Source organism: Bos mutus, chromosome 2 (assembly GCF_027580195.1).
Source record: "Bos mutus isolate GX-2022 chromosome 2, NWIPB_WYAK_1.1, whole genome shotgun sequence".
Lineage (NCBI taxonomy): Eukaryota > Metazoa > Chordata > Mammalia > Artiodactyla > Bovidae > Bos > Bos mutus.
The window spans coordinates 6,260,912-6,280,380 of record NC_091618.1 but is presented as its reverse complement, the minus strand read 5'-3'; the positions used below and the strand labels follow the sequence as shown (position 1 = coordinate 6,280,380).

At 41.6% G+C, this 19,469-nt stretch overlaps 1 protein-coding gene across 1 annotated transcript in view; it reads right to left on the bottom strand.

Annotated features, from left to right (window-relative positions):
- Positions 1–15,899, bottom strand: part of KDM1A (lysine demethylase 1A) — a 66,023-nt gene extending 50,124 nt beyond the window's left edge. The window contains 2 exon segments of the mRNA XM_070382852.1: positions 4,763–4,928; positions 15,405–15,899. Coding sequence (XP_070238953.1) covers positions 4,763–4,928; positions 15,405–15,758 — 520 coding nt within the window. The 5' untranslated portion in view covers positions 15,759–15,899.
- Between the last annotated feature and the right edge of the window lie 3,570 nt (positions 15,900–19,469).

Genomic DNA, 19,469 nt, shown 5'->3' with positions numbered 1-19,469 from the left:
TTAATAGCTTACATCTCTTTCAAACACATACACCACACACTTCCAAAATTACCAGGTACAATAAAGAGAAATACTTTCCTTCCTGTTCTTACCAGAATCCTTAAACAAGGAGGTAAAGTGATTCTTCCCAGTCATTTAGAGTAGTCACTGACCAGCAAACAATATCTAACAAAATTGATTTAAAGAGTTAAACAATGGTTAATGGAAGGAAGCCTTCGAGTTTCATTACAGAGTATTAGCGTAGCACTGAGTCTGGAAAAATGGTACCCAAAAGACACATGCACACACATACATATATTTTAAACATACTTCTGATGTTTCTATTGAGAAATTCATTACTGTGAAGAAATCTTAAGACAGGCAACTTAATAACATATTTTAAATTTCATTTTATTTTAGAATACGTTTCCATAAAAGGGTTTGGGTTTGGGGAATAAAAGTCTTAAGCTATATACAACTAAGCTACCTCTAACCTCAAGAGTTAAGAGTTCCTAAACAGTAATCTCAAACCAGAGTCCCTAAATAGTAATCCAATACAAAATTTAAATCCAGGAACTACTAGTGAGATTTTCCTGGAAAATTTCAATTGCTGAAAAGCAGTGAAGGGGAAAAAAATTATGTTTTTGTATGAAAATAAAAAACAAAGTGCTAGCAAATTAGTTAACATAGTAAAACCTCACTGAGGAATAATCTAAGGTACAGAGGGTAACAATTGATTCAAAAGGGGAAGAAATCTTTTCTCCAACAGAAAGCTACTTTAACAGAGGGGCAATTATTTTAAATCAGTATGTAAACTCCCACTGAGATTTCACTCTATTTTATCAAAGCTCTACTATTATGTGACACCACTAATAACCAAACATGCAATGCCAAAGACAACCTGTTCAGGCTGAGTTGCCATGACTCCCCAAAACACAAACCACTTTTATCTTGATAGAAAAGGTTCTAGAAAACCAAATAAAACCATCATTTGTTAAAATATATTCAGAAGTGTACAGCAAATGTAAAAATAGATGGGAAATTTTTAAGAAAATAAATTAGGTGAATTTTAAATATAAGCAGCAATATTTAGTACAAAAAATACATTTACCCAAGTAACTACACGGAACTACATGCCACATTAAGTTATAATTAAAAAGTGACAAATCTACAAACAATGTTTAACCCAGAACAGAAAGCTTTTTTCCCAAGTAAGTTCAAAGATAAAAAAACCCAAACTTTTATTTTTTTGGTTGGGGGGAAGGGGCACATGGCACATGCTTGCGGAATCTTAGTTCCCTGGCCAGGGATCGAACACAGGCCCTGGCAGTGAAAGTGTGGGGTCCTAACCACTGGATTGCCAGGAAATTCCCAAAACCCAAACCTCTTATTTCTACAGAAATTCAACTTTGATATTGACAGCATTTTTCTTCTGATCAAGATCCAGTAAATTAAATTACTAAAAAGTCTAAAAATCATCTCTCCAATCCCAGTCTCTTTACTCCTTTACTTCCCCTTTAAATAGCAGATAGGTTGATTTTTCCAAAACATGTATTTTGGTAAACATCCTTTACTCAAAAGACCTCAGTGCTACTACCTCTGACCACATCCTCCCAGAGTTCAAAGGACATTAAGTTCAAATTCCTTAGCCTGGTACCCAAGGCTCCAACCTCCCTTTCTAGCCTCCTCTTAGAACTCTCCTAGAGGAATCTTCTCCAATCAAATCATTTGACCCACTGACTTCAGAATATCACATTGTGATTTCATAATTAACAAAATAGCTTATTCTAAAGATTAACACTATGGAAAGCAAAGCAAATTTTCTAAACATGTTTAAAAATTGGTAAGAATGAAATGTATTCAAACCTGCTATATTTTAAGAGACTAAGTTAACGTCTTGTTGTTGTTGTGCAGTAGCTAAGCTGTGTCCGACACTTGAGACCCCATGGACTGTAGCTCACCGGGCTCTTCTGTCCATGGGATTTCCCAGGCAAGAATACTGGAGGGGGCTGCCATTTCCTCCTCCAAGTTAATATCTAGTTATCACCTAAAATGACTGAAAAGATTTGGCACAGAACCAGACCTAGGGCTTCTCTGGGTGGCACAGTGGTTAAGAATCCACCTGCTAATGCAGGAGACACAAGTTTGGTCCCTGCTCTGGGAAGATCCCACATGCTGCATGGCAACTAAGCAGGCACACCACAACTACTCAGCCAGCGCTCCAGAGCCCAGGAGCCACAACTACAGAGCCCATGGGCCGCAACTACCGAAGTATGCCCTAAGCCTGTGCTCTGCAACAGAGAAGCCACCTCAATGACAAGCCCACGCATCACAGTGAAGGGCAGTCCCGCTTACCACAACTAGAAAAGATGGCACTCAGCAACAGAGACCCAGCACAGCTAAAGGTAAGTAAACAAATCTTCATATATAGATATATATATACACACACATATAAAGAATCAAACCCACATTGTCTCTCAAGATTTTAAGATACCCATAGGACAAAGCCACCACTCATTCCTGAATGAAAACTTAAGTGACAGAACTAGTTCAGATAGGACACGAGATTTGGAAAACCTGGACAGTTACTACGTATTTGAACTCCCCTGATAATATTTAATTATTCACCATGAGGACCCAAACTATTTCTAAATTCTGCAGGCCAGTAAGTTACCACTACTTTCCCAGGGAAAGTACTTTGCTAATTCACCCTACAATGTTTTAAAAAATTTAAGTTGTTTTAGAGGAAAGATAACTACTTTCATAAGCACAAATGGTTAGAAGTTTTGGCTGTAATCAACAAACTTCTGAGCACTGAAGATACCCTAAACTTGAGAAAATAAACTTTAACTTTCTCCAAATTATTAAACAGTTTAAGACTTGTTTAAACTAAACCACTGGATTAAAACGAACTAGAACATAAAGGCATAACAACAGTTCCACAGATCCTAAATCCCTTTGCTAAGATATTTACTTTTTGTAGAAACAGTACCTGACATTTATGGGAAAAGAAAGCAAAATAAAAAACCTCTTTTACAAGAAAGAAAACCCTAAGACTTGGTTTAAAATTTTCAGAGGATTAAGTGTGTATCAACTTAACCAGTAAATCAGCTTCTTCCTGGAGACACTGACAACCACACGAAAAAGAGAGGGAGGCAGTATCAGAGATATCAGATTATCTGATTATTACCACGTGTTGCATAAGCAAATCTACAGCAAAGGCAGAAGAAAAGAAAGGCAAGAATCAAAGAAAGTTATAGAAGAAAGGGGCAGAGTCAAGGGGAGAGTTGGGAGTAAGGACAGAAAGAAGGGGAGAGAGCTAAATGTAAAAGACTAGAAAGAAGAGGAAAAATAAATCAACAAAAAGAGAGGCAGTGTTGCTGAGGTACATTTGCCACAGGGACATTACTCCCATATGCCACTCCTAGGAAGTAATTGATAAGTCATTTTAAGAAAGTTTTAGGAAAACCATTCTTAGAAAATTTGATTCTTAAGAAGAATTAAACCCAGAATCTTTTTCTAAATGCACTCAAATTGTATACTTTCATTACACGTACTTACAATTATTATAAATTATAAATTTTTATTTTTGAATTTTAACCTCAGAACCTGTTTGATAAGTTCTAAGTTTAAATTAATATCTGATTTGTTACACTCTCAAGTGATACATCAGTATTAATCCCTTTAAAAAAAATACAGTAACTTCTGGGTATTTATATAACATAATAAAGGAGAAAAACAGCAACAACCACAAAAAAACTAAAAAAATGATAAAATTTCTTAAAGATAGTATGTCTTAATCAGGGTACCTATGAAAGTGATGCAACATACAACAGATGGGATCTGAAACAAGTACTTTATTTTTAAAAGGTGCAGAACTAAAAGAATTGGTGAGGTGAATGGGCCTGGAGCTGATACTGGAAATACAGAAAATATTTTAAAGAGAAGAACTAGTAAAAATCCAAAGTCAAGAGGAGTTAATGAAATGCCTTTAAAGGCAGAAGATATGAAATATTAACTAAGATTCTACTTTGGCTGGTCTTGCAAAACAAAAGGGCATTCCTGATTGGCCTGGGTATCTTCAGCAGGACTCATGAAGGGATGTTAGTGAGAATTTTTAAAGATGTTTATAGCTCTGAAAACAGTACCATAGACTCCAGCAATCTTTCCAGGTCACAGGAAGACTGTGACCTTAGAATCTCTTCATAGCCTTTTCTCACCACATTCTTTTGAGTACAGGGCTCAATAACTAAACGACAGGCATTCAGGCCTTTTCTTTTTGACTTTAGACTACATTTTACATTCGTTCACCAGAAAGACCCTCTTCAAAACTGATACACACCATGACAGTTTTATCAGAAAGTATCTAACCATAAAGTAAGTGGCACAATTTAGTTAGAATAATTTCTGAACCATTCTACCTCTAAATTCTGAATCAGAGTTACCAGTGAGAGGTTTGGTTCTTTGGGTTTGACTTTTGTATGTTTTCTCCAATTGTTCATTTTCTCCAACTTTCCAACTGCCTTACATAGCCATTATCCTTTTACCCTCCTTCTTTACTTTCCTCCTATATGTACAAATGCACACAAAAAGAATGTCAGTACCATTACGTATGTATATGTATGTGTGTAAACATGTATATGCACATATACACATACTAAAATACACATGGCCAATATCAGAGTATAAACCAAAGACATCAATAACATTGCAGAATAAGAGTAAATTCATTTATTCTTATTTCTAAGATAAAACAAAACTGTGGTTAGTTACTACAACTCACCAGATGGTTCCTCGGGCTCACTTTCATTTTCTTCCTCAGGTGGGGCTTGAGGGGGTGGTGGAGGAAGCTTCTTTTCCTTCTCCGCTTTAGCATTTCTCTCTTCTTCTGAATAATACTCGTCTTCTGAGAGGTTGGCCAAACTTTCATCCATCTCTCTATACTCTACCTATATGGAGATTATACCAGGGAAAGCTAAATACAGTGGACGTCTAAAGTCAGAAACTCAATTTGGAACTGTAAGTAAATGTGAATTGCTTTCTATCTTCAATTTTAAAAGGAAATAAGCAAATAACAAAGAACAGGTGAGCTCCTAACAGGTAACCGTTAAAACAAAATCACTCATGAAACAATCTTTTGTCAGTTCAGATTTAGCCCAAACTAACTTTCACATCATAGTACTGAAATTCAAATTAACGACTCTGACGCTCTCTGCAACTACAAACTGTTTGTGCGTGCATTTGTATGTACATATATGTTATGTTCACATACTGCAAGTTTCAACAACAGACTAAAATAGTCCTCGGTCAGACAAAAATACAGTCAACTAGAATAACAAGTCCGTCCAATGCCAATGTGTACTTCTAACTACTGTTCCATAGGAAATAGGGAAAAATAGGAAAACAGCAAAAGAATTTCAGAAACCAAATCAGAGGTGCGGATGGTGGGCAGGGAATAAAAGCTGCAAATGGCAACAGTCAAAAACAATAAACAGGTACATATGCTTAAAGAAACAAAACACTGGTGACTCAAGAGAGTCGAATGATCACAGCAAAGAATCCATATGAACACAAACTAAGAAGTAAGTCATGGGGAAATGGAGACTACAAGCCTTACTACTAATTAACACTGGTTATAAAGAGGAAATCCAGTCACAAGTAGAAAGAGGAAGCAGTCCTACTGAATGTTTTATTGTGGGGCAGAGCAATTTAGGATAGCGAAGATTATTATCGATCTATCTCTCTGCTAAAATGTGTAATGTGATATTACAAACAGTCATCAACCTTGTTCAGCTCAGTCGCATCCAACTCTTTGTGATCCCATGGACTGCAGCACAACAGGCTTCTCTGTCCATCACCAACTCCCGGAGTTTGCTCAAACTCATGTCCATCAAGTCGGTGATGCCATCCAACCATCTCATCCTCTGTTGTTCCCTTCTCCTTCTGCCTTCAATCTTTCCCAGCATCAGGGTCTTTTCAGATGAGTCAGTTTAAGGTGGCCAAAGTACTGGAGTTTCAGCTTCAGCATCAGTCCTTCCCATGAATATTCAGGACTGATTTCCTTTAGGATGGACTGGTTTGATTTCCTTGCAGTCCAAGGGACTCTCAAGATTCTTCTCTAACACCACAGTTCAAAAGCACCAAATCTTTGGCGCTCAGCTTTCTTTATAGTCCAACTCTCACATCCATACATGACTACTGGAAAAACCATAGCTTTGAAAAAAGACTAAAATAGTCCTCAGTCAGACAAAAATATAGTCAACTAGAATAACAAGTCTGTCTAATGCCAATCTGTACTTCCAATTACTATTCCATAGGAAATAGGAAAAACACCTTGGAACACTGTCAAATCATCATTTCGACTCCCATCCCAATAAAGATTTCAAGAAGCCACAGAAACAACAGCTCTCTATCCTGGATTCAATGAAAAGACAAAATGAATAAAATAAACAACTTACTGGCTGTGGAGACAGGGCAAGGACAACATGGCTTCCACATAAACACAGCTAACTTATTAGGCTTCTGAAATGCGAAATCTTGTGGATCAGAGAGAGTATAATCTATTTTAATTTTTAAATATCTCTGAAATAGCTCCAGATGGCTGGCTGCTATTATTTTTTTTTTAAATGACATGACCACAGATTTGGGGAGTCAAGAGCCAAGGGAGTAGACATAAGAGTTTTACTGAAAACATGGATTGGATTAGAAAATGGAAACAATTATGGATAAATTGAACAGTTTTGATGTGCTCTAAGAATCTTATTTAACACATGAATTTATCTATCAAACACTAAACATTGAGAACACGGCACAATGGAGAAAATGATTGTAAATGAGTCTCTCTGTCCTTAATAAGCTGAAACTCTAGTGGCAAACAAAATAAACTTGATCAGGTAAACATCTCATAGAGATTTTACAATAAAATCTCCCAGAAATGTAGATACTTGGCTTAAAGCTCAACATTCAGAAAACTAAGATCATGGCATCCACTTCCATCGCTTCATGGCAAATAGATGGGGAAACAATGGAAACAGCGGCTGACTATTTTTCTGGGCTCCAAAATCACTGCAGATGGTGACTGCAGCCATGAAATTAAAAGACACATACTCCTTGGAAGGAAAGTTATAACCAACCTAGACAGCATATTAAAAAGCAGAGATATTACTTTGCCAACAAAGGTCCATCTAGTCAAGGCTATGGTTTTTCCAGTGGTCATGTATGGATGTGAGAGTTGGACTATAAAGCTGAGGGCTGAAGAATTGATGTTTTTGAACTGCGGTGTTGGATTCTTGAGAGTCTCTTGGACAGCAAGGAGGTCCAACCAGTCCATCCTAAAGGAAATCAGTCCTGAGTGTTGAAGCTGACAATACTTTGGCCACCTGATGTGAAGAGCTGACTCATATGAAAAGACTCTGATGCTGGGAAAGATTGAGGGCAGGAGGAGAAGGGGATGACAGATGATGAGATGGTTGGATGGCATCACCGACTTGATGGACATGGGTTTGGGTGGACTCTGGGAGTTGGTGATGGATAGGGAGGCCTGGCGTGCTGAGGTCCATAGGGTCGCAAAGAGTTGGACACGACTGACTGACTGAGCTGAACTGAAACTTTATCCTATTTGACTGAGATAAACTACAGAACAGACCTCAGGGTAATGGGTAAAGCAGCAAGGAGGGGAAAAAAGTTTCAGAGAGGGAAGGGGTTAGAAAATGTAATATATGTTTACAGTATGTAGCCTCCTTTCTCCTTTTACCCCTCAACAATGCTTGACCCCTCTGTCTCCAAAATTCAGCCCTTTAATCCCCCTGTGTATCAGTCCAAAACATTCAATGAATAATCACTTAACAAGGGCCTACTATGGAACTGGGCAATATGCAAATTCTGAGACAAAGACCAACAGTAAGATCCTCTCTACTGCAGTAGTTCAGCTTTTGCCTAAGACATCAAGCCCTTTGAAGGAAAAAAGAATACAAGATTAAAGTTAAGTTCTGATACTCTGGACACCTGATGTGAAAAGCCAACTCACTGGAAAAGAGCCTGATGCTGGGAAAGACTGAGGGCAGGAGGATAAAGAGGGGACAGAGGATGAGGTGGTTGGATGGCATCACTGACTCAATGGACTTGAGTTTGAGAAAACTCTGGGAGATAATGAAGGACAGGGAAGCGGACACGACTGAGCAACTGGTCAACAACATAAAATTCTATTTTGTAAAAAAGGATTTTTCCACTTGCTAAAAAAAGTTTAAAAACCATCTGAAAGAATCATACAAACTCTAAAAAATAAAAACTGTCACCCTGAGAAAAAGAATGGATGCTGTGAACACAAACAATTGGGACTCATTTGTGTGCTGTGCTAAGTGGCTTCAGTTGTTTCTGACTCTGTGCGACTCCATGGAGTATAGGCTGCCAGGCTCCTCTGTTCACGGGATTCTCCATGCAAGATTATTGGAGTGGGTTGCCATGCCCTCCTCCAGGGAATCTTCCCAACCCAGGGATCAAACCCGCATCTCTTAAGTTTTCTGCACTGGCAGTTTGGTTCTTTACCAGCGGCACCAACTCAAAAGACTGAATGCTCTGAACACAAAGGATTGGGAATCTTTTATCCTTAAGTAAAATTCTCTGCTTATTTAACTTGTATGTAGAGTACATTATGTGAAATGCTGGGCTGGATGAAGAACAAGCTGGAAACAAGGTTATTGGAAGAAATATCAATAACCTCAGATACGCAGATGACACCACCCTTATGGCAGAAAGCAAAGAGGAACTAAAGAGCTTCTTGCTGAAGGTGAAAGAGGAGAGTGAAAAAACTGGCTTAAAACTCAACATTCAAAAAACTAAGATCATGGCATCTGATCCCATCACTTCATGGCAAATAGATGGGGAAACACTGGCAACAGTGACAGACTTTATTTTTCTGGGCTTCAAAATCACTGCAGATGGTGACTGCAGCCATGAAATTAAAAGATCCTTGCTCCCTGGAAGAAAAGCTGTGACAAAACCTAAACAGCATATTAAAAAGCAGAAACATTACTTTGGGGACAAAGGTCCATCTAGTCAAGGCTATGGTTTTTCCAGTAGGCATGTACGTATGTGAGAGTTGGACCATAAAAAAAGCTGAGCACCGAAGAATTGATGCTTTTGAACTCTGGTGTTGGAGAAGACTCCTGAGAGTCCCCTGGACTGCAAGGAGATCCAACCAGTCCATTCTAAAGGAAATCAGTCCTGTATACTCACTGGAGGGGCTAGGATGATGCTCCAATACTTTAGCCACTTGATGGGAAGTAGCCAACTCACTGGAAAATACAGATGCTGGGAAAGATCGAAGGCAGGAGGAGAAGGGGCCGACAGAAAAGGACAAGATGATTGGATGACATCACCGACTCAGTGGACATGAGTTTGCACAAGCTCTGGGAATGGTGAAGGACAGGGAAGCCTGGCGTGCTGCAGTCCATGGGATCACAAAGAGTTGGACGTGACTGAGAGACTGAACAACAACAGAACCTCAGAGGTTCTACAACTACTTATACTCAAGGACAAAAGATGCCCCAAGAGGCAGATATGAGTCAGAAGGGTACTTGTTTTTACCTGTACACCCATGACTCTCAAATTTACATCTCTAGTCTCTTCTCTCCTCCACACCCTCACAACAGTGATTCATTCACTTCCCAATCACCTTAAAGCTCATCTTTTGTTTTAACAGTTTTTCCTTATAATTCACCTAAGGACACAACTGCCAGATTAATTTTTCCAAATATGTTATATTTCACACAGTTTAACAGATGAATGCCCAAACTGTCATAGCAGCGTAAGAACTCTCTGGCTCTAGCTAGTCAAACTTACCTCTAATCATTTTCTAACATACTAGTCAAAATCATCCCTAAATTCCCTAAAAGCTACCCTCACCAAGGAACACCTCCTCTGCAAACCACTCCCTAAGTCTTCCACACTCACAAATATATCTTTCCCTTCTCTAAATTTTCATAGTACTTACCCTTCATAATCTAGCAATATTGTCTGGTAGAATTTTCTGTGATAATGGTAAAGTTGTGCATCTGTGCTTCCAATAAGGTAGCACTAACCGTGGCTACTGAGCACTTGTTATTGCTGTTTAGTTGCTTAGTAGTGTCTGACTTTCATGACCCCATAGAGTGTAGTGACCAGGCTCCTCTGTCCATGGGATTTCCCAGGCAAGAATACTGGAGTAGGTTGCCATTTCTTCTCCAGGGGATCTTTCTGACCCAGGGATCGAACCTGCACCTCCTACATTGGCAGGTAGGTTCTTTACCACTGAGCCACCAGGGAAGCCCCTCACCATGTGGCTACTTAGGATTAAATTAAAATTAAAAATTCAGTTTCCTCAATCTACTAGCCAGAGAAGGCAATGGCAACCCACTCCAGTGTTCTTGCCTGGAGAATCCCAGGGACGGGGGAGCCTAGTGGGCTGCCATCTATGGGGTCACACAGAGTTGGACACGACTAACGCGACTTAGCAGCAGCAGCAATCTACTAGCCACATGTTAAGCGCTCAATAGCCACAATTGCCCAGTGGCTACCATACTGCACAGTACAGATCTCTACAATCTAGACCCAACTCTATACAACACTCCGACTACAATCCCTCTAACTTATCTCGCTCCTAGAAAAATCTCATTTGCAATTAAATTCTTTTGCCCACTGTTTCCAACATTCAGTTGTCCACTCTGGATTTCCTGTCTGCTTTTCAGACCACTTCCTATTATATTCCAAGCATTTCTCACCTCCTTCTCTCAGCTCGTAGCACTTAATCACTGGGTGCCAGACACTGAAATAAGCATTTTGTTTACATTATACATAAACCTAATAATGTTATAGATAGATTTATTTTCCTGAGGAAAGGGAATCAATCACAGGAGGATGAGTTAATTCCAGAAGTTCATCCTTTTCCAGACTACTATAAAAAATTCTGTCCTTTCTCAAGGCTCAGCTCAAGGACGCCATTCCTTAAGCTGTGTGTTGTTCCCAAAGCCTCAGTCCAACCCAACAATTTCAAACCTTAGTTTGCCATAATGTTAGCACACACATTCAGAGGTAAATTTACTCTGAAACTAATGAAACCTGAGCATCAGGGAACTTCAGTTGCCTGGATTCCTTCCAATACAATACAACTGTGTAATTTCAATTACACAATTATATATACATTTACTTATTTATATAATTATATATTATGTATATATAATTTTTAAATCTCCCAGAAAAACTGAATAAACTCCCATGCAAAAAATACAGATATATATCCCCTGGATAAACCTCAGAACTCTTGAAGCAAGGCCTATTTACACTGGACTCAGCTTACATTTTACCCCTTTTTGGACACTCTATCCCTTGAAGTCTGTTTTCTTTGGCTCCCAAGACTAGCTCTGAATACATAGGTCAGCTTCCCCAGTTCTTTACTTTCTAGGTGCTCTCCAAATACACACACAACTCATTTTTCTTTTGGGAGCTTCAGAGCTAATCACAAAGGAAAATTAAAACAAACACAGGAGAATTACAAGACAGAAGTCTTATAGCATGACCCAAATTAATCTACAGATTCAATGTGATGCCAATCAGAATTTCAGCTGCCTTTTTTGCAGAAATGACATATTGATCCTAAAATTTATATGGAAATGCAAGAGATAAAGAATGGCCAAAACAATCTTGAAAAAGAATAAAGTTGGAGAACTCATACTTCCTGATTTCAAAACATATTGTCAACCTACAGTAATCAGGTCAGTCTGTTGCTGGTGTAAGAACAGAAATATAGAACAATGGGATAGAAGTGAGAGTCCAAAAATAAACTCACACTTATAGTCAATCAACAAGGGTGTCAACCATCCACAGGGAGACAGAATAGCTTCAACAAATTGTGTTGGGACAAATAGATATACACAGGCAAAAGAATGAAGTTGAACTTCTACCTAAAGCCATCTACAAAAATTAACTCCAAAATGATCATTGACCTAAAAGAGTTAAAAGTATAAAACTGTTAGAAGAAAACACAGGAGTAAATCTTTATGACACTGAATTAGGCAACAGTTCCTTAGATGGGACACTAGAAGCAAAAGGGACAAAAGAAAAAATGTTAATAAATTGGAAACCAAAATTAAAACTTTTGTAATCACCATATATACAGAACTCGAACTACTCAACAATAAAAATACAACACAATTTAAAGATGAGCCAAGGAGGGATTCCCTGGTAGCTCAGTGATAAAGAAGTGTTAGTCACTCAGTCACATCCAACTCTTAGTGACCCCATGGACTACAGTCCTGTCCAGGCTCCTCTGTCCATGGAACTCTCCAGGCAACAAAACTGGAGTAGGTTGTCTTTTCTTTCTCCAGGGGATCTTCCTGATCCAGCAAACCTGGGTCTCCTGCACTGCAGACAGATTCTTTATTGTCTGAGCCACCAGGAAGCTCTCAGCAGAAAAAAAAAAAATCCACCTGCCAACACAGAATGCACGGGTTCAATCCCTAATCTAATCCTGGAAGATTCCACATGCCCTGGAGCAACTAAGCCCTGGGCCACAACTACTGACCTGTGCTCTAGAGCCTGGGGGCCACAATTACTGAGCCCATGTGCCGAAGCTAATGAAGCCTGTGTGCCCTAGAGCCCATGCTCTGCAACAAGAGATGCTGCTGCAATGAGAAGCGTGTACACCACAACTAGAGAGCAGCCCCGCTCAGTTCAGTTCAGCTGCTCAGTCGTGTCCGACTCTGCATCCCCATGGGCTGCACGACAGGCCTCCCTGTCCCTCACCAATTCCTGGAGTTTACTCAAACTCACGTCCATTGAGTTGGTGATGCCATCCAACCATCTCATCCTCTGTCGTTCCCTTCTTCTCCTGCTTTCAATATTTCCCAGCATCAGGGTCTTTTCAAATGAGTCAGTTCTTTGCATCAGGTAGCCCCCGCTAGCTGCAACTAGAGAAGAGCCCTTCCAGCAATGAATACCCAACACAGCCAAAAATAAAGAAACAAACAGAAAAAGAGCCAATGATAGAAAGACAACTTTCACCAAAAAAGATATACAAATGGCCAATAAGTATATGGGAAAATACTCAAGTCAACATCTTTAGCTTACATATTAAAAAAACCACAATGAGATACCACTTCACACCCACTAGAATGGCTATAAATAAAAAGACAATATCAAGTGTAAACAGGATTGGAGAAATTAGGACTCTCAAATATCGATAGCTGGAATGTAAAATGATGAGGCTGCTATGGAAAACTGTTTGGCAGCTCCTCAAAAGGTTAACAACCCATGCTTGCTAAGTTGCATCCCAAACAACCCATTAGTTCCACTCCTAGGTATCAAATCCAAGAGAACCAAAAACATTCACACAGGGCTTCCCTGGTGGTCCAGAAGTTAAGAATCCATCTGCCAATGCAGAGCACACAGGTTCAATCCCTGGTCCAGGAAGATCCCACATTCCTCGGAGCAACTAAGCCTGGAACCACACTACTGAGGCCGTACACCTAGAGACCATGCTCCAAGAGAGAAGCCACCACAATAAGAAGCCCAGGCACTGCCAACTAGAGAAAGCCCATGTGTGGCAACGAAGACCCAGCAGAGTCAAAAATAAATTAAAAAAAAAATTCACAGAAAAAACTTCACAAATGTTCACAGCAGCTATACTCTTAATAGTCAAAAAGTGGAAACACCCCAAATGTCTATAAAATGATGAATGGATAAACAAAACGTGCTATACTCCTACACTGGAATATTATTTGGCCTGTGAACTATTAAGTTCTGAATGGAAGTACTACAACACGGATGAACTCTGAAAACATGGTAAAGCCAGACACAAAAGGCCAAATATGCCTCCATTTACATAAAATGTCCAGAAAACAGCAAATCCACAGTGACAGAAATTAGTTATTGCCAAGGGCTGGGGTTAAGGAGGAATGGGGAGTGCCTGCTAATGTTACAAGTGTCTTTAGGGGATGATGAAACATCCTAAAATTGACTGTTGTGCTGGTTGCCAACTTTGTGAATATGATAAAAATCACTGAATAGACTCAAAAATGGTAAATTTATTGTTTGTGAATTCCCTCAATAAAATTTTTTTTAATCTCATCTTCTGGTTTTCTGGCCACATTATCTGTTGAAATAGTAAAATCAAAACCCAATTGGACTTCTGCCCTCTATTTCTTTTCAGAGCTGGAAGTTGCCAACCTGTGCTTTGGTTAAAACTTCCTCTCCCCTCAAGACATCCCTAGGGCAGGGTATTCTTGGTGAGAGAGCTCTCAAAACTGGGCAATCTATTCTGAGGGCTCTCAGTATAGGCAATACTCAAGAAGCTCCTCGTGCACACTGAACTGGCTCACCCATTTAAATTATAGATATCATAGGCATAAGCTACGATTTACATATTTAGTTACTTAGAACTATATATTTCCAGTTTTTTCAACTGTACCGTGAAATCCCAGAAAAGGCCCACGCCTGAAGTCTGCGCTCTCGCACTGCCCCAGTGCCCTGCTCACTGGTGTCCCATGTGGTCCTTTGTTTCAGAGGTTGATGATACCCTACCCTGTTCTAAGTGTAGGGTTTACATTCCAGTTCCACCACTTACTTAGCTTTCTGACTCTGGACAAGTTGCTTAAACTGGGAGTTTCAGCTTACTCATTCCTGAAATGAGGCTAGCAACACCTGCCAGTTACTATTATTTTAACAAACATAAAAATGCTGGTCACGCTTTGAACACAGCATCTGGCATCCAGAATTGTGAGGCAACTATTGTCTGTATATACTGTCCTTGTAACAGTGCCTTGACTAATTGATATTAATCAGCTTCCTCATCTGTAAAAATCCACATCAAAAGATCACTGATAGAATGAAAAGGGGAAAACTCGCTAGCACCAAGCAAAGTGCTCAAAAAAAAAAAAAAAAGTTCCTTCCCCCACCCTCCCGATCTCTCCGGCAAAGACAATTTCTTTACCATCATCCTACAGCCTCAACGTGCTCCCAGCTCAAACACATAAATATCGCCGAGCAGCTTCCAGACACGTCTGTGGACAAACAGGGATGAATGTCCCCGACAAGGCCAGCCACAACACCACGTCAGGGAGCCATTTTTTTCCCCCCCCAGTCAAGAAAACGAAAAGGTAGACGAAAAGTATATGAGTGAAAAGACTCCCCTCCGAGATGCCCCTTTTCCTGGGACGGCCGGGTCCCTGCACAAAGACGCGTTCACCACAGGCAAACACCTTCCCTTCGCTCACCCCACCCAGTCAGCCAGCCGGGAGGTGGGTGGAGGTCGGCGACCGGAGGTCGGGGTGGGCGTGGGGCTCAAGGCCCAAGACCCGGGCTCGCGGAGGTGGGGGCGGGGTAACGCGGGCTGGACAAACTCAGGGGAGCTAGGCACCGGGATTCTGTGTCGAGGGTGGGGGGTCGGGCCTCACCTTCGCCCGCTTGCGCCGGCTGGTCCGTCGCCCCTCCGGCGTCTCTGCGATTCCCGTTTCCATGGGGGTCGCAGACCCAGGGACGGCGGTAGGCCCGGCTTGAGGCCCGGCGGACCCCGGCGGCTCGGCCAGGCCGCCGGGGGGCGAGGCCCGCGGGGGCTCCTTCTTGCGGGGAGTGCGCTCCCCAGCCGCCCCCGGCCCCGCCTCGCCAGGGCCGGACAGGCCCGCGGGCGGTGCGGCCACCTCAGAGCCGTTCTCCGCGCCACCCGCTACCCCCGCACCGGCCTCCGACCCGGCAGCCGCAGCCGCCGCCGCTGCAGCCGCCGCCGCCGCTGCCTTCTTCCCAGACAACATGTCGGGCCGCCTGGCCGCTGACGGCCGTAGGGGCCGCCCGATCTGTCGGTCCGTGGGTCCGAAGCCGCCTCGCCTCACTTCACACAGTCCGCGCGCTGCCAACCGCCGCCCCGTACGCACGCGCTGCGCGCGCTCCCGCCGCGCCCGGACAATAAGGCCCCGGACGCCCCCGGCCCCGCCCTCCCGCTGCCATAGAGTGCCGTCCTAGAGGCTAGAGCGGCACCACGGCAAATTGCGCGAAGCTTTCCTAGAGCGTCTCCTTAGCTTTGGGGATCTGTCCCGGGACGGTTCTCGTTCTAGGGCTTCTGGGCCAGACCGTACATCCGAGGGCAACCATTTCCTCCAGAGACTTGCATGTATTTATAAATTCATTCGTTCATTTACTCATTCTTTGGTTCAACTAGTATTAATATGCTTACTACGCGACAAGAGTTTAATTATGAAGTTCTTGCTTTCAAAGAGTTTACAGTCTAGTGAGGGGAAGACACTGAAATGTAGCTGGTAGATCAACTTATTTACTAGTCATAATTGTCCTGCTTGGATGGACTGGCAAAATCTTGAGAGCAAATGAATTTCATGGTAATAAAATGGACAAAAGTTAGGAAATCCACAGTGAGTCCAAATGGAATTGTCATTTCTTACTGGACTTTGCTCATAGTCTTCCGTCTATGTGGACCGCCCCCCCCCGCCCCGCCCACATTTGCACTTTAGCACTTGCACCTCCTCACACTCCTATGCTCCCCATCCCCATTGCACAGGACAGCTTTCCACTCCAGGTTAATTCTAATGTCGGCCCAGATTGTTAGTTCAGTCTCTCAGTCGTGTCTGACTCTGTGACCCCATGGACTGCAGGCCTCCCTGTCCATCACCAACTCCAGGAGCTTGCTCAAACTCATGTCCATTGGCTCGGTGGTGCCATCCAACCATCCCATCCTCTGTCGTCCCCTTCTCTTCCTGCCTTCAATCTTTCCCAGCATCAAGATCTTTCCCAATGAGTCAGTTTTTCGCGTCAGGTGGCCAAAGTTGGAGCTTTGGCATCAGTCCTTCCAATGAATATTCAGGACTGATTTTCTTTAGGATGGACTGGTTGGATCTCCTTGCAGTCCAAGAGACTCTCACGAGTCTTCTCCAAAACCACAGTTTAAAAGCATCAGTTCTTCACCACTCAACTGTCTTTATGGTCCAACTCTCACATCCATACATGACTACTGGAAAAACCATAGCTTTGACTATATGGACCTTTATTGGTAAAGTAATGTCTCTGCTTTTTTAATATGCTGTTTGGTGGAGGTCGTGTGTTCTTTTAATTCTTCCAGGAATACTTCACTGACTTAACAATGAAACAGGCCTTGTGTTCTTCAAGCTTATTTCCATCAAGACACAGAGTTATCATTGCTTTTCTTATAAGTTTGTGTCTTCAAAGTATAATTTTCAAAAAATGATTCTGCTTACATGATGTTCAAGAACTAGTCCAACTGACCTCTAGTGATAGAATCTAATCAGTGGTTGCCTGGGATGAGGGTGGGGTTTGACTTCAAAAGAGCCATAAAGAATTTGCTGGCAGTGATGGAAATGGTTTATATCTTGACTGGAGTGTGTATGCATGAGTCAAAACTCATTGAATTATACATGTAAAATAGGTATATTTTATTTTATGTTGATTGTATGTTAAAGAAGTTGATTTTTTTTTTTTTTTTTTTACTAAGTACATAGAAAAAAATCAACTTCAGGAAAATTAAGTTCAGGGAAACTAAAGCTTTGCCAGAAAGAAAATCATAGTACAGCACATGGTTCAGCCATGAGCGACACATGTCCAAAATAACATGAACAATGAAAATTATTTTAACCAAAGGGATAGAATTATATTGAGAGAATGGAGAAAGGAGAAAGTTTATGGAGGAGAGAGGGGGTGAGAGAGGTTATAGAAGAGTCAGAATGGGGGTGGATGAGGTTCTGTATCAAAGCTAAATTCCCATCATCCATCATAAAATGATAGTATATAATGTTGAAACCGAGTAAGACCCTCCCTGTCCTCTACCTGCCTTTTGTCTGTGGAAAATCTTTAGCCAAAGAACAAGTTTAATCAGAGAAGTGAGTAAATGCAGAAACAAAGGAAAATGGTCAAAAGAGACCAAATAACAATAGTGTAGTCATTAAGCAGAGTCAAGTACCTTTCAGTTCAGTTCAGTCGCTCAGTCGTGTCCAACTCTTTGCGACCCCATGAATCGCAGCACACCAGGCCTCCCTGTCCATCACAAACTCCCGGAGTTCACCCAGACTCACGTCCATCGAGTCAGTGATGCCATCAGCCATCTCATCCTCTGTCGTCCCCTTCTTCTCCTGCCCCCAATCCCTCCCAGCATTAGAGTCTTTTCCAATGAGTCAGCTCTTCGCATGAGGTGGCCAAAGTACTGGAGTTTCAGCTTTAGCATCATTCCTTCCAAAGAAATCCCAGGGCTGATCTCCTTCAGAATGGACTGGTTGGATCTCCTTGCAGTCCAAGGGACTCTCAAGAGTCTTCTCCAACACCACAGTTCAAAAGCATCAAGTCTTCGGTGTTCAGCCTTCTTCACAGTCCAACTCTCACATCCATACATGACCACAGGAAAAACCATAGCCTTAACTAGACAGACCTTTGTTGGCAAAGTAATGTCTCTGCTTTTGAATATGCTATCTCGGTTGGTCATAACTTTCCTTCCAAGGAGTAAGCGTCTTTTAATTTCATGGCTGCAGTCACCATCTGCAGTGATTTTGGAGCCCAAAAAATAAAGTCTCACACTGTTTCCCCATCTATTTGCCATGAAGTAAGTACCTTTAGTTCCTTCCCAAAGGCTATAGATAATACTCTGAGGCCATATCCTGTGAGCTGTCTTAAAGATTCTGAAACTCCCACTAGGTGGAAGAAGTTAACTACATAATGACCAGATTATAACCATGACATAAGCTGCCACAGTTCTGAGAATTGGCCTCAAGGAAATGGGAACAAAACAACCATAGAACTGAAGACTAATTGTACTTAAAACAATCAAGATGAAACTGGTCACTTCACCGATGATCAATTTCAAGATGACTGTCAGAGATGACTGTGCTATTTCTACATGTAGCCACCCCACTCAGGCTGGCATCAACCCCCCCACATTCCCCTCTTGCCAGCATCCAAAACTTTCCTTTCCAACCTGGCCTCTTTAATGGCTTTTGAGTGGCAAGCAGTCTAACCCCCACTATCATTTATAATGTCAAAACTGAGAAATTCTGAAATAACAGAATAAGCATACTATTGAGATGTCTTGTTGTTTTTCAGTTGCTCAGTCCTGTCCGACTCTTTGCGACCCTATGGACTGCAGCACGCCAGGCTTCCCTGTCCATCCCCAACTCCCAGAGTTTGCTCAAACTCATGTCCATTGAGTCGGCGATGCCATCCAACCATCTCATCCTCTGTCGTCCCCTTCTCCTCCTGCTATCCTTTCCAATGAGTTGGCTCTTCACATCAGGTGGCCAAAGTTATTGAAGCCTCAGCTTCAGCATCAAGTCCTTCCAATGAATATTCTGGTTTGATTTCTTTTAGGATTAATTGGTTTGATCTCCTTGAAGTCCAAGGGACTCTCAAGAGTCTTCTCCAACACCACAGTTCAAAACCATCAATTCTTCAATGCTCAGCCTTCTTTATAGTCCAGCTCTCTTCCCAGGTGGTGCTAGTGGTAAACAACCCAC